Raw genomic sequence first — 16278 nt, 5'->3', positions numbered from 1 at the left:
GCTGTCTGGAGACGCAAATTCAGAGCACTTAAACTCTTTCAAATTCTTTTGAAGGAATAAACTCATTTAAAAAATCACTTCCATAAAAATTAGGATCTAATTTGCAGCATTTAAAGTAGCCAGTTAGAATTCCACTGAACCCCTGGGAACTTTTGTGGTAGACCACATCAGAGCAGAGAGATGTATTTCCCAACACACACTTTCCCCCCTCCCAACACACACTTTCTCCCCCATCCTCCCTAAAGAAATTAATGTGCAAGGCTGCATAGCAAGAGTTCACAGTTTCGGTGATTTTGAGGATGCTTCCACATGCAAGCAGCATCCAGCAGGCATTTCTAGAAAGCAATCAGAAGTGGGAACACGGAAACATGGACTTAAAAAATGTTCCTTTCGATCTTAAGGTGTGGAGGTCAATTATAGAGCCTCTAAGGGAACTGCTGAAATCAGATAACTCACCATAGACCAGTACTCAAACTTTTAATTGAACTGACCCATGAAAAATAGAGTTCAAATGATGATTTGAGATTTTTATTATCCGACCATGATCATAAATTAGAAATTGATCACAGGTTGAAGATCAATAAACATACCTGAAAAGCTGTCTTTGTCCATAGCTACTACGCCTCTTGCTTGATAAATGTAGCAGCGTAGGTGATAGATTGAGGGTCCTGAAACAATATGCTAATGTCACAAAAGAGGAACTGATGTCTATCTCAGGTAATGACAATGTAATCAATCATGGAAGTTACCAATAATCAAAATGGCTTGTATCCGATTACTGGAACTATGGATTCAACATCTTGCACAATATGTCATGGAGCACATCTTTTTTCTGGACAACACATTACTCTATATAACTGCCCAATTCAAAATTTAAGATCAAAATCAAACCATCAGGATAGACAAGTTCCACTTAATGCCTACCAGGACCACAAAATAAGTAGGACATTCAGCCAGTCAAATCTGTTAACCATTTTATTAGAGCATGGTACATCGTTTAATCCCCACGACCCTTACTTCTCAAATATTCATCTATAGCCATTTTAAATATTAAATGCAATACAAAGTACATAAAGATAATCCAGTCCTGTTCACTATTGTTCCCACTCCTTAACAAGCTAGCTAACTGTAGCTGATACAAAGAGGCTCCAAACACAAAATCAAGTTATATTCTAAAATGAAAACAATGGTGTACTTACGGTCAAATATGCAGGAAATCATGGGGGTATTTGCTCCAAACATACTTTCCGTACTTGGTGATTTATCACCATCCCCACCATCTGAAATCTAAAAAAACCCCACTATTTTTCATATTTTAGGACATTCCATTTCCTAGTTGAACTGTAGCAAATGGTAGAATAACGTTTTGCAATTTAACAAAAAACAAGTGCAATGCAAAAGGAAACTTAAAGTTAAAGATTCCGCAGTTATTCTGCTGATCCCCAAACATGGAACACCATTGAACCAGTTGATTTTCGAAAAAGCAACAAGTGCAATCCTGGTGCTAAACATTCATTTCACAGAATGTCCAAACAAGCAAAATGCAAAATAATTGTAAGTAGAAAATTGGGCTGTGTTGGCTTCAGTCAGACCTGACTATTGAAGCCACCTCCTGGAGCTTAATTAATAAGCCTTACTCTGAAACAAACCAGTTTTTCTATCTCAAACTATATTTACACAACACTGTCAATTCTGATTCAAAGTGAAGTGTAGCTACGCTCAGAAGATATCACTCTCTTGGTTTTAGGGGAAAATCTTACTGATTCACTTACAAGAGCACCTTCCAGTTTGAAAATTGCTGCAGCCCCAAGATGTCCAGATGGTGCCATTTGTCGTCTCCATCTCCTACGCCTGAAAGTGTCTGACCTTCGTTGCTTCAAATGGAAGTTCCAGCCAATCAGGGATGCATATTCCCATCCTTCACTATCTGACTCAGATTTACTCTGAAAATGTTAAACAGAATTCAAGAATTATTTAGTGGCCGGCAAAATTTGCAATACTCAGACCTGATTAGACTTATTCTTTTGATTAGTTTCCTGCTTGCCATCACCTTCTCTCCCCATGTCACATATTAGTAGCTGCATTTGCAATGATTTTACAGAACATGCCAAACCCAAACCAATAAAACTGATGCCACAGACATGCAAAAAGTTGGATGAGGAACTTTATAGCTGGATGAGGATAATTTTTTGAGATCCTAAATTCAATTGATGAATGTGCTACTAGACAAATGTATATTTAATACAAATAATCAGAACACATTTACCTTGGCCAGTGCAGTTTGCTGTGACTCTCGCTTACGTCTTCTCACCCAACGCCTACGTTTCTGGGTGTGGTACATTTTCTCTGTTGAAACCCAGGATTTCGGACAGTCATCGGGGGGTATTTTTATCCCATACTCCCAACCTAAAATCAAATAGTCAATTAGCTCTGGTATATAAACAGCCAATATAATTGAAATGATGGATTAATCAGGTACAACAAATGAATGATTGTTCACAAAAGAGTTTAGCAGATAGCTGGGGACAGAATTAAAAATGACACTTGTGTCCAAAAGTTTGACCTGTCTGTTGTGACCTCAAGCTCTGGTAACATTTTACTTCTGTTTCCACACCCATTCTCATTTATAGGGATAGTAACCATCTCTGCTTTTTTTCTACGATCGTGGATAAGGAGCAAATTAGATTGACAGACAGAATAATGATAGGGTGTTATCCAAACACTGTCAAGGGAATTGTACAAATAGTCTTTTCGTGTTCAAGGTGTTCTTTAGGCATGATTGCATGGAGTCAATTGCAGTGGAAAGGATTGGAATATTGAAAAAAAAATTCACTGCGGAACAAAGACTTCATGCCTACCGACTCACATCTTTAATTAAAAACTTAATTAATCCTAAAACAAAAAATAAATTCACCTTGCTCATCAACAGCTCGATTGACATCATATTCCCATCTTGATATCCATTTCCAGCCTGGAGGACACTCAATCTCCTCTTTTGCCACAGATTTTTCCCCATTCTGTTAGAGGGTAAAAGGTAATGTTTAAGGAATACTAGTTTTAGTGAAACTTGATGGCACCAATAAGCTTAAAGTAGCTTAATTATCTTAGAGCCTGGAAGATATAGGACTAGACACCTGCCTTGCGCATACTGACTAAACCTGCAACACCGGCCAGCTTGCAGAAAACAAGACATGCCCAACCTAGCTCAGCGCTTAACTTGACTCTCAGTTGTTTACCCAATACAAGAAATAGTTCAGGTGAGGGCCAATCAGAGTTCCACATCCATGAAGAATACAAAATATTTCTGCCTGAATACACCGCAGACCGCTGGGCAAATACCAAAGTGCAGCATCAGCAAGTCTTGTAACAATGGAGATCTAGCTCATGCCCCTAGATTAAGCTGTATGGAGTGATATAGCATCAACTACATTTTAACAGCAGGAACATAAAATGTGTGCTTAGTGTGAACTTATAAAGTTACACTATATGCCCTGCATGATCAGCAGAGCATGAACAACACCCTGTACCCACAGAAAATATACAGACGGCCAACTTTTAATCCAACAGTCCTCTAGTTAAAAGGTGCAGGTATTCCATCTAAGGATTAGAACAAAAAAAACTTTTGCTGTTAAAGTTACGAGAATGCATTTATTCTACACTGTTCTAACACGTTTTAATATTGCTTGAAGGGATTTTCCAGTCCAATACTAGTCTGGATGGTGATTGCATACAAAGGAACCCACACCAGAATTCATCAGTTTTCCCTTGAATGAGATGATCTTACTGTAAGCACTGAGTAAGTATACACACCACATCTGCATAAGGCTCCTCAGGCAACTTCCACTCAGTTCCAGGATAACGCGATTCATTCTCATAAACTTCGTCAATAAATTCAGTGTGACCAGCATCAGCTTCTGTAAGCATACTGGCAACACAAAGATGACCCTGGTGAGGTTTATAACCACTTTTTGAGAATGCAAGCATTTGACAAACATTTTTCGCTCACATTAGGCCAAAAACAGCTTTCTTCACCTTAGAATATGCTTGTGCTGCTCTCTCCACTGAGTCAATGCTACTGATGGGAGCATTGTGGAGTACAACAGTCATTGAGTGATTCCTCTTCTTAGACACAGGCTATGCTATCTTGAATGTATGCTATCTCGATGGGAGAAGGAGGTAGGGAGAGAGGACAAAAATGACAAACTCCTAGAGCCACAGGAAGATTTCCAGCCTGGCTACAGACAGCTTGCTTTAATGCTTCGGATTTCAAAAAGCTTGCAAGTTGCTACCAGAAACCAAAGGAGTACTATAAAGAGAGAAGCCATGGAAGGTCTGAGATGGGAGTGGCTGGTTCTCAGCTCAAAGAAACTCAGCCCCTGGCTACTTGCAAATGGAATTTTCCAGTCTTGTTCAAGATCATCTGGCTGGGAATCCAACCATAGTTACACGCATTTCAACATGTCGAGACCTCACAGTTAATACCCATGAACTAGATTCAATGTTCCATGAATTCTTCACAATTTTAACGTTGAACCCTTTGGGGATTCTGAAATGTTTAACCCTTTGGAAAAACTTTTAGCAAAGGTGTAAACTATTTTTAAAAATGTTGGGGTCGGGGGAGGTTCTAACAGGGTAATAACAAAAAAAATGTGAACTTCAAAAATATCAGGTTTTGGAAAGAAAATTAAAAAAACTCAATTAAAATGAATGGCTCATAGATGGTTTTTGGCCTTGAATGGCTTAACAGAAAAAACATGAAGCTATTAAGAGTACCTCAACATTAGCTCAAAGGAGGCAGCATTGCACTGTGCAGTGCTGCCACCAGTTGGCAATCACTAAAATTGCAGCCAATTCATTAACAACAGATAAAACAAAATTGTAAATGAATTCCATAATAATAATAATATAATAATAATCCTTGCATTTGATATAGCGCGTTTCATGTCAGGAGGACATCCCAAAGCGCTTCACAGAATACACTGTAAAGTGAATTGACTGTACATCTGTGGGCGAACGCGGCAGCCAATTGCGCACAGCAATGTCCCACACACAGTCGTAGATTGAAAATGACCAATTTATTATTGTTTTTGGTTTTGGAGGGACTATTATTAGGCTCTGTGTAGAGTAAGGAAACTTGCCCAAGGTTTCGCCCTGACCTGCCTGGAATTGAACTCAGGTCTCTCACTTGCAAAGCGAGTGCTCTAACCACTGAGCTACAGGACTCCACATAACCACTTTTGATGGAAAAATAGAAGCAGGATAAAAGCATGCATATAGTCAGAACCATATAATATTACAGCACAGAAGGAGGCCATTTGGCCCATCGTGCCAGTGTTAATAGATATCACACAGAAAAGGTGGCTTACAGCATCAGTCTACATTTTTTTCCACATGGATTAATTACTTTTTCCTCAATTGAGATAAAATTCTGAAAAATATTTAAGCAAAAGAGATTGATGTTTTCAAAAAAAAAAATAATTGACTGACCTTGTCTGTGGATCCACTATCCAGTCTCCTTCCCATTCCCAGCCTTTTGGAGGCAGGAAGCTCTCCTTCTTGAGTTTGATCTTGCCAGTTACATCAGAAAACTTGTGACGACCAACCAACCCTGTGGTGCCCCACTTTCCAACTTGAGCTTGGTTTTCATACTGTTTACAACAAGGAGTGAACAAAAATAAAAAATAAAAGGCAGTCAAAGGAACTACACCTAGCAATGCAAACTATTTCACTTAAAAGTATAATTTTAAAAATACTGCAAAGGAATCAATTATGTGTTGGTAATGAACAGATTTGATTTTCATGCCCTAATCATGGAGAACCTAGATACAAAGACTTAGAGTTTATGCCATAATAGTACAGTAGTCTTTATTAAATTTTTTACAATGCAAAACACATTTTGCAAAGGTTCAAATCTTAAAAACAAATATTTTATTTACCAGTTCAGCAAAGACACTGAAGCGCCCTTCGGCAAAGCTGTTAAATTTGCTTTCGAGTGCTGCGAGTCCAAGCCAAATACGGACATGCAACTGTGTCGGAATTTTGGCACCTTTGCTCTTGTCCTTGACATACTGGAAGGCAAAGAGAACAGTGTTAAACTGTCAATAGTACATTAGAGAGAAAAATCTGATGAATGAGTATGTGGTGCTGCATTCTGCTCCTCAAGCTTTTCATCTGAAAAGAAACAATGATTCTATGGCAGAGCGAATAATGGATGTTGTTGGAGCACAAGTACCAGAGACTACTTCAGCACATCACTGCCATTTGGAAAGGAAGAATTAAAAAGCTAGAACAAAATGTACTGAACGAACAGCCTGAACAAATACATTGTCCTCTTGAAGATGCTTGCCGATCACAAATAAGGTCTTTTAGTAACTGTATCGATTTTGCAATAATCAACATTTTAATATCAGGAATTAGCATGGTAAATATTCATTATTGCCTTTTCTTATCGTCAAACTGCCTTGTGGTAGATCAATTGCTGAAATTGACTGAGTTTGTAAAAATGCTATTCTGCATAAAAAAAGAGAATGATACTGACAGAGCAGGAGGGTCTTGGCTGGCCACTAGCAAATGAAACTCAATATAAATATATACGTTGAAATAAAAGAGGTACATGTGCTACATGGATTGGAATTACATTACAGATTTAGTTAAACATGCAAAATAAACCCCACAATAAACTCGGGTACAATAAAGCAGGAAAAGAGGACACATGATCAGGATTATGAAGGACATCTTATGACAAACACCAAGAACCAGGTCTTCACATAGCAGGGTTATCAATAACTGGAACAGGTAACCAGGTAAAGCCTGGACACTGATTCTAAGAAGCAGCTCGATACTACAATGGGAAGACAGCAAGCTGGGTACTCCAGAAAGATGATAAAATAGCCCAAAAGCTCCTCTTCACCCATACTCATGATCTTGTAAAAAGCATTACAAGTGCTTTCAGATAAAACAAAATGATGTGCCAGGAGGAAGTTCCCCGTCCTTCTTTTTGAACAGTACTATATGGAATGGGTCCTTGTTAAGACTGAAAGTTTTCACTTCACCTTCAAGAAGATGGTCTGTGTCTTGCCACAATATTTGCCACATGCCTTGTCACTGGCAGAGGAGTAGAGAACCTCATGGGCCGGAATTCGAGCGTATGCCACTCGCTTCTCGTCACAGATCATCCAGATGATGACATCTGGCATGCTGTTTTGTGGCTGTTAGAAGAGAACAAGAATGATCAATATTCTTCTGAAATCTAATCACACACAAAACTAATGTACACATGTATACATAAAGAATTGAGCATAAATCATTTGGGAGGGTGTTTACATTCTCAGTCTCATTGCAGGAGGGAACGCTTCCCTAACCTAACTGATTGCTCAAAACAAGTGTTGTCCGTCCACTAAAGGGTATGTTAAACCATACCCCCTTCCACTGGGGTATGTTAAACAGGCACCCTTCTATGTTTCTTTCAAGTCTGGGAACCTGGAAAGGGAGTTTTTTTTGTGCAACCCTCCATAAAATGATCGCAATTGAGCTCAATCCTGTTCTCACTAACACCCACTCTCCAGCAGGAGTCTCCACTCCCTAATCAAAAGGTGCAGACTAATCTAACAATAGTGCATTAAATTACTAAAATCAGTTAACTCACATTTAAAACTGTCCCCTTCCTGTGCTGTGACCCAATGCTTCACTGAATGCTGCCTTTGTTCACTACGCTATTTGAGGGGAGCTTCAAAGTTGTTATTTATTCCAAGAGTGTTTTAATGCCACCAACCTCCTCAGCCACTGATCTAAGTCTCTCCAGCCAGTCCTCAATATCAACAAGTGTTTCTTTGGGATTTTCTGCGTTCATCTTCAAAAAGTTTGCTGATTGAATAATGCTTTCCATAGCCTTCTTACGAAGGTTCAGGATTTGAAAGTCAAGCAATGTCACATTGGGCTTTCCTTGCAGGTCCGGTAGAAAACAGCTGAAATCAGAGGAATTGAGTATTGATTTTGCAGCACCAAAAAGCCATCGTTTTGATGAAACAACTGAAATGAATTTCATTTGAAGTAGTGAAGATGGAATAAGCAGTAGTATAATAAAACCCATGACATTTTAATCAATGACTTAAACGAAGGTCCCCATGACTCAAGGTGGAGTACATCACTAAGGCTGATTAGAAAACCGTAAAGTCGCAACTTTTGCCGCAAAGCTAGACAGTCAGTTTTTACCTGCAGTCCTCTATGACTTGCTCAACAAGTTTCAACCAAATCTCAGCCACCAGTAGATCATTACATTTGGCTTGAATGGCTGTCTTCAGCATAGTTAAGCTATTTTCCTTGAATAAAAAAGAAAATGAGAATTATTTTATTCAATCACTCTAGTACAATCTTTCAGTTCCAGTGTGTCAGTTTTTGACAACCAACTTTTAATCTGAGTGGCCTGCGTTGATCAAATAGAAAATGGAAAGGCGCTGGGTGAATGAATATTGGTGGCTAGGGAGGACATACACTATTTCCCTGTTGAAAGACACTTCAACACACTTATTTTTAAGTAAATCCATTGCCACCAGAGATTAAGTTAGGAAAACAGAAATGAAACCAAACAAATCGTACAGAATAAAAATATAGCACCATTTTAATACCATCCAGAAATTGCAAAACATAAAGGTAGATTCTTTTTATAGCATAGCATTTAACTTGTATATAATGTCTAAAACATTTGGAATACCTTCTAACCCATTAAGAAGAATATGAAATATGTTACTTACCAATCTGTCAATTATGTTTCGGAGAATATTCACAAAATCCAGCCTGTGACTAATGTCTTCCCAGAAAGAGGTCAGCGTGATTACAGGCTTTGAATCAGCCCATGGTAGAAAATAATAGTAGTTGCCTGGCACAAAAACAAGCAGTTGAAGCCACTTAAGAAACATTTAGTGATGGTAAAGGTACAGATCTTGCCTTTAACCTCTCATATGAAGGTCAGCACCTCTGACAATGCATAGGAATGTTAGCCTCTAATTATGATCTCAAGAATCCCATCATGGAGTTTCAACCCATAACCTTCTGACAAAGGCGAGTGCTGCCATCTGTGCAATGATGACAAATGGAGCAAATCTAGATCCAGATGAATTTTTGTGACAGTAGTTTTTATAACTGGCTCATTTGTCTCATGGGTGAGAATTTAAGGTTTTTTTGGTTACATCATTGGTTACTGAAAACAAACGACAAAATACATATACTTGTACGTCAAAGTTATATATAAAACCTAGAGTTTTACATTGCTGCTCATCAGATACTGGCCGATAAAAATTTCATACTAGAAAGTAGGAGACAATTGAATATAAACATACTCCTTTGGGAGCTATAAACATGTGACAAGTTGCTCTTGCACATTACAAGGGAAATGGTTCACCATGGATTCCAAGTGCAGAGACTTACCATCAAACACTGCTCGACTGTACTGAGTTGTAGAAGCTAAAGGCCGGCAAGTCTTATCAAATTTGTTGCCGTAATTGCCAATGCTGACTTCAAACTGGATGGCATCACCGACTTCTTGTTGCATTGTGGCAGAGTAAAAGACAGCACAGAGATTGTACTTGCGGCGCCGTTGATATTTCTGAAGATTAACAGGACAACTTGGTCACTCAAATGGAGAGAAATTTCCAGTCAACCCCAAGTACAATTTAAAACTGACATGAAAAGGGAATTTTTATTCTGCTGCCATAAATACACTCACTACACTTTACAGTAAATATTATGAAGCACTCTGAGATGCCCTCCTGATGTGAAAGGCACTTTGAGATATCTTCAAAGTATGAGGCACATATAAATGCAAGTTGTTGTTGTCCTCCTGATGTGAAAGGCACTACCAAGTGCAAGAATTATCATTGAGTGCTAAATTTACTGATTACAAATTGACCATTTCCAATTCAAGTGCATTCTTTTTGGCTTGCTTCACTAAATTGTAATAATTTATAAAACCATCGCACAAGATCTTGATCATCTTCCTTACTGTTATGTTTATTGGTTACACAGGCTTAGTTTAAAAGCAGCACCAGAACATCAAGAAATGTAGTTTAATAGAGACCATAACCCTAATTACTGTGTACCCAATTACAACATAATAGTTGATTCAGATTATAATCTAAAACCAAAAATGTAACGTGCCTTCCTCAGCTTGCTTCTGAGCTATACAGCACTGGAACAAAGCCAGTTCATCTGACTAATTTTGTATGATGACAACCATTTAATACTTTTCAATGTACAGTTTTTATTGGTTCAGAAAACCTACGATGGGTATTGGTTACTGCATTGGTAATCTGTCATCTGTTCACTCCCATTCAAGAGGAAAGAGCAACAGCATCATGGATCTGGGAGTAAAAATGCACATTGCTGTAAACATTAGATTACGTAATTTTATTAGAAAGAGTCTTTGTACTTGTATACCAAGTCTCAATCCCCAAATTGATCAACTATCCTATCCTCGCGGGGAGTGGGTAGAAATGAAGGACTAAGGTTTCCTAATCTCAGGGTCTCCTTGGGCCTAAACTGGCTTCAAAGTAACACACTTAGCAACAGAATGTCAGCATCGTGTAATCTTGCACCAAGCTTTGGTCTCTCAACAACCTGCACCTACACTCTTGTGAATTAGGTGAGCAATGGGAAATCCCTCCAGAGAGAGAATGGAAATGTCCACGTGGAATTCAGCCATAGTTTGTGGAATATATATGAATACAAACTAAGCCTAGTTTCAATATTCTTAAGGATGGTGATGGATTGCATATGTCAGACACTCAACCGACAAAAAACAACTCAGCTTCACATGGAATGGTTAGAGTTTGCTGAATCTTTCACAAGCGCTGTGCCAAACCGACAACTGACCTGAGCAACCAAAACATCGTCACTAGGTATTTCTTCTAACTTATTCTCTGGAGCTTCATCAAGTTTGGTGATTAATTCAATCAATAATCTTCCACGATATGACATTCCCTCACCCTGACAGAAAAAAATAGGAATTTGTTAAATACAAGGTTAAACATTAACAAATCTTACTGCAAATCTTTGTCATGTCGGAGTAGTCAAAATTAAGTTGTGCATAAGAAAATGTATTCTGCAATGTGAAATATGTGAAATACAGGAATGGATAGTTTGTTCCCAGCTCCTAGTGGATACGGGTTTTTGAAATATTTTGTAAATCACAGATTGTGTGATGTACAAAATAAGAGTCATACTGCAGGAAATTGGAGCAGAAGGAAGTACTCTGTATACAAATAGGCTTGATCTGACCTTGCAAAGCTAGTACAAGGAGTACTTAAAACTAGGAAGGCATTCCTTTATCCAGCATTGTTATATTTTGCCTTGAGCAAAATGCATGTTTTTTTTAAATTAATGTAAAAGAAATGAAAGAACAATGGGGAGCAGCTTTCAAATCCCCCTGGAAATTAGTTACCTTTCCATAGTTCAAGTCTTCGTAAGGATCAGCAAAACCTGTGAATTCCCTGGGACTTCCATAAACATTTACATAACAAGGTCCAAAAGCTGGAAGAAATCCTACTTCTTCATCTCCTGTTTTTGCTTGTGAAGATGCAAAAAAAAAATTGTTCAGTATCATATAGGGCTGGGTTTAATTTTTTAAACAATGCATTTGCTAAAAAGTGGTGACTCGGGTTAGTTTACACAGAAACATGCTGAGAATGCATTACTATGCACTTGCAATTATAGCAGTTGGTTACTTCATCACATGGAGTGAGACAAAACTAAGTTTTCAGTTTATAAAATCTGAAATATAAAAGGTACTATGAATCAAGTATTCTCTGTGTGGCTAGAAATCCTTTCTGAGTCTAGCATTGGTACATTTTATTTTACTCTATTCTCTGCTGGGAAGAAACATGAGAGTACCACATTGATGGGGGAGAAAAAACCAAGGAAAGGGAAAGGTCAGAATTCTTTGTCACTCGACTGAAAATGTGAATATTGGTCTGAAAAGGCAGATAGTAAGTTAGAAGCCTTGTGGGAGAGTTTATGCTTTTTGGCACAGTTTAGTTTGGAAATAAGCCAGAGGTTTTACTGCTAATTGTATCCATTATTTCCACAGTTCGACTTCAGTATTCTTGCCCTTACTATCAGTCAAGACCATCAGGGAGAGAGATTGTACAGTAACGTTAGGTTTGGGTGGTGGAGAGGAGGTAATGGACCATGGAATAACTGGAGAAACCTAAACAGGACATTTTACTCCATCACCCAGTAGCACTCCCAATCAGTGTCATGTCTGATGTAAAACTAGAGGATTCAATGACTTCCAGATTATCTGGCAGCTGAAGATGTTGGAAGGTCACAAGACCCAAGAGGAAAAATGTGACAGCCCCATTGAATTAATCTCAAACCCCTGAAGTCACCGTAACCCCAGGTATATCAGAAAGAAAATGGCTATGCCTGAAGTAAAAATGTGTTTTTAAGCAGCAAGACATAAGGTTAGGACTCTCTTAATACTCATAAATCAAGTTAAACAAGAGAAGCATCAAGAGTTAGACACCTTTTACATAAATCATATACATTAAAAAAGATTTACAAGTCATTCCACATTGCCAGCATTCTAATTTCTCTATCCAGAGAGGTTTTGCCATAATAGATTTAGTTCCGATTGCTGAGTAAGATAACCTTTGTTTTGTTTAATGTTGAAAATCAAAAGCGAAATTCAGTGCAAGATTTTAAGATGAGATAAAATTAAAATTCATAGAAAGTCCTCTTGAAATGTTTAGTTATGTGGAGTAAAAAAACTAAAAAAAAAGTTCACAGTAGTTATGGTAGATAAGAGAAATTGTAAGTATAGGTATGCAGCTGGGAAAATGTGAAAGGTAATTTTGAATACCACTGCTTCCCAGAATCCAGCCAGCAAATATGGAGACACTTCATCTCCCAACTGAATGAAATGGTTACGATTTGGTTAGCCAGACCATTACCCAGATAGCAATAATATCTACTTTTAAGTTACAAGTTGACTATTGGTTTAAATAAAGACTTGGTCAGTTAACTATTTGGACATCATTTTCATCAAGCAATTATCTAGGAGTAACTCAAGACTTGAAATTATTGTGTCAACCTGAATGAAAATGAGCACAGCTGATTCTGGAAACACCCTGTGGCTCACATCCTTAGTCACAGACTCCAGCATTGTGGAGTACCAGATATTAATCATGCATTATACATTTGTGCACTGAATCCCATCAAGAAAAGTGCATCGTGGGGAATGGAAAGGATCAAGTGAAGTTATCATAGAGTAGGAAGGTTACACACAAGGATATAGAGCAACACATAAGGACACAAGGGGAGGATAATGAGGTGGAGGCATTCTAAAAAAAAGAACAAGCCATAATGGCAATTGGTTAAGAAAACAGAATGGCAACATCAGGGAAAGAAAAGCTATTACAACTGAGGATAGAGTCACCCACTAATTTCAAAGCTTTCCACCCATGAGAAAAATGTAGTCAAACACAAGATATGGCTGGAATTGTAGGCTCTCAGACATGCAAAGATATAGAACCCAAAGAAAGAGAAAATTAAACGTTTCACGGTATTTATTTAAACTATAGAATTGTTTTTAAGAAATGCAGTGCAACATTTAGTTTTCTGTTTCAATACATTTTGAAAACAATTGATAATAATTGGCAGTATCTAACTCTTAATATTTTGCTCCATGAAAAAACTATTAGTACACTGAAAGAGCACTTGTAAGCAATCTGTACAGCTTTCAGCTGAAGCATGCAAGCCTATAGTGCACTTTGGCTATAGTTCCAATGCATTTGAGACAATTGCATGTAGTTTCAGTCAGGAAAAGCTTGCCATGGAAATTGTTGCTGGGAGGGGTGCGATAATGGTTCATTGGTTAATTGGAATGCATGGTGTAATAGTGAACCACATAGATCAGGAAGTTAATTGCTCAAACGTAGTCATTTACAATCATTTACAATCAAAATAATATTCCTCGGTAAAGAGGAAAGGTCTACACAGACAGCAATCCCAATTCTGATCTCAAACATTTGTTGAAAGCATGCAAAAGAGAATTGGGTGAGAGGCAAGGTCAGTCAGGATGGCTGTCATCTCATAATTGAACGCTCAGTTCTTAGGTTTGCAGGTGAAGGCTGTTTGGATATGTTATTGGGAAGCTCAATAGCAAAACTGGGATAAAACATTTTATCCATTTTCAGAGTTAAAATTTGCCATTTAGTGCATGTAGGCCTACATGGGAAAAAAATGCAGTTAGCATTTCAGAATAATTAAGCTTCAAGAAAAGCCAAACAGCTAATTCATCTATTGCCAAAACTGTCTGAAACATTCAACAGATTCAAAATCAAACTCCCCCATTTGTCTCATGAAATGATTCAAGTTTATGGAAATTGACGCTTTCATCCCACACCAGTTTCCAGTTTGGGCAATAGAAATAGAAAAATTATAGACCAACAAATAAAACCTTCATTTGCAGAAGACCCACTTCCCTCAGTGTCTGGATTGTAGAAAAAAAATCAGCATTAGAACAAGAAATCACAAAGCAAACAATATCATTAACATGTATTGTACATCAGTCCTATAGATATTTCATATAAAGTACTTCAGAATATAGCTTATGAGTGAAATGGACAATTTATGGTGAAGTACAGGGGAACACCAAGTTCAACTCCCACTTTGTTGAGATTTTGCGTTGGACAACAGGAGTTCTGACATCTGCCCAAAAGATATAAACAAACAGATACAGCTAGATCCCATTATAATACACTTGAATGGATCATGGGTCAATTTATTGTGGAGGTTACCAAGACCTCCGGTGTGGTTTACCAGTGCGGTACACTGACAGCTTCAGCTGGCTAGCTTTCGGCGCATAGTGCATAGGCACAGTAGGCCTCCCAGCATCTAACAGTATCGCAGAAATCCCTGGAAATACTCAAGCAATTGCCAGCTTTCTGCATGATGCGCCCATGCACGCAGGAAGTGATATTAGCAGCAACCTGACAGACAGACCAGCCTTTTTGCATCCATTTTATAACGAGACCAGTTGTAACTGGACCCAAATCATTGCGTTATCCAGGTCAGACAGTTATAAAGGCTTTTATTACTAGTCACCTAGTAGAGGAGCAGCAGAAGTCCAGAATCACCCTGTTGGTCAAAGATGGTATGAATGCTCCAGTAAAGAAAGATTACCTACATTTGTATGTATCCTGCAAGCTAGGTGGTGCTAGAGTAAGGTTGGCAATGTGACCCAGTTCATATTCACATTTTCCATGCCTTTTCCTTTCTCTAACCTTTAAACATCAACAAGAAGATACTGCAATCTCAAAGTTAACAGGTTAAATTAGCTATTGATAACCCAGCAGTTTGTTTGAAAGTAAAATGTGTATTTAATTAAGATAGTTCAGCGTTTAAAGGTCAGCTATAATGTTTCATGAACTATTTTCCTCAAATGAGAAATTCTTCTGCACAATTTTTCTCTCATTAAAATGTTCCCCTTCTGTAAAAATATATAAATTAAAGCAAGTTTAAAAAAATGTTTCAAATAACACAAAAGAAAGCTCCCCTTGCTTGCTAATCATTTCCTCTTCCCTTTCTGTGAGGCTTTTTCACTTCCTTCCTCTATGATAAAACTTCTTGGCCACTTTTCAGTGCCTCAATAAGTACCCATTGTTCATGGATAATGAAATGTCAACTGGCTAATTGAAGCGGATGGGGGAGAGGAAAGGAACAGAAAGCTCCAGCCTGCCCACGACCAATTTCAACATGGACACATTTCCAGCATAGGCTATTGGATAGGCAGCAGGTGCTCTGAGACGCTACCCTGCGTGGAGGGCGCTATATAAATGCAAGTTATTGTTGGTTTTCCCTTTTTCAGACAATCTTCATGAATGCACCTCCCTATCTCTGCAACCTAGTTAAACTTCACCAACCTGTCCACCCCCTCCACTCTGCAGGCACTGGCCTGTTCCACGTCCTTCACTAAAGGCGGTTGGCTCTTCAGCCTTTCTGTCTCCACCCTCCAGAACTCCATCCCGGAGCCCCTCTACCTCACCTCTTCCCTTGCTCCTTCAAGACCCATCTCAAGACCTTCCTTTTCGACCTTGCCTTCAGTCATCTTCCCTTCTCCACCCCCTTTGCCCTCCAGCCCCTCTATGATCCGAACCCGCATCTCAGGTGCAAACCCTCATTGTCCAGCGCCTTGGGACTTCCTCCCGATGTGAAAGGTCAATATAAATGCAATTTGTTATTATTTGTTGTTGTTAAAACTGACTTGGAATCAATGACTGGGAT

The 16278-nt window shown here is 38.4% G+C and overlaps 1 protein-coding gene across 2 annotated transcripts in view; it reads right to left on the bottom strand.

Moving 5' to 3' along the window:
• The window catches only part of LOC103180644 (myoferlin), a 107849-nt gene that overhangs the window by 64336 nt on the left and 27235 nt on the right, over positions 1-16278 (bottom strand). For both annotated transcript variants that reach the window (XM_042337102.1, XM_007896627.2), the window contains exons 17-32: positions 14453-14485; positions 11435-11559; positions 10867-10980; positions 9424-9601; positions 8751-8875; positions 8212-8318; positions 7772-7964; positions 7053-7208; positions 5937-6068; positions 5488-5648; positions 3811-3925; positions 2915-3017; positions 2267-2406; positions 1773-1943; positions 1200-1287; positions 591-668 (exon numbers count right to left, since the gene is read on the bottom strand). In XM_042337102.1, coding sequence (XP_042193036.1) covers positions 591-668; positions 1200-1287; positions 1773-1943; positions 2267-2406; positions 2915-3017; positions 3811-3925; positions 5488-5648; positions 5937-6068; positions 7053-7208; positions 7772-7964; positions 8212-8318; positions 8751-8875; positions 9424-9601; positions 10867-10980; positions 11435-11559; positions 14453-14485 — 2019 coding nt within the window. The remainder of the gene's footprint in view (positions 1-590; positions 669-1199; positions 1288-1772; positions 1944-2266; positions 2407-2914; positions 3018-3810; positions 3926-5487; positions 5649-5936; positions 6069-7052; positions 7209-7771; positions 7965-8211; positions 8319-8750; positions 8876-9423; positions 9602-10866; positions 10981-11434; positions 11560-14452; positions 14486-16278) is intronic.

This window comes from Callorhinchus milii, unplaced genomic scaffold (assembly GCF_018977255.1).
Source record: "Callorhinchus milii isolate IMCB2004 unplaced genomic scaffold, IMCB_Cmil_1.0 Scaffold7, whole genome shotgun sequence".
In the NCBI taxonomy this organism is placed as follows: domain Eukaryota; kingdom Metazoa; phylum Chordata; class Chondrichthyes; order Chimaeriformes; family Callorhinchidae; genus Callorhinchus; species Callorhinchus milii.
Note: the sequence above shows the minus strand (reverse complement) of the source record. Positions and strands in the feature narration are given on the sequence as shown.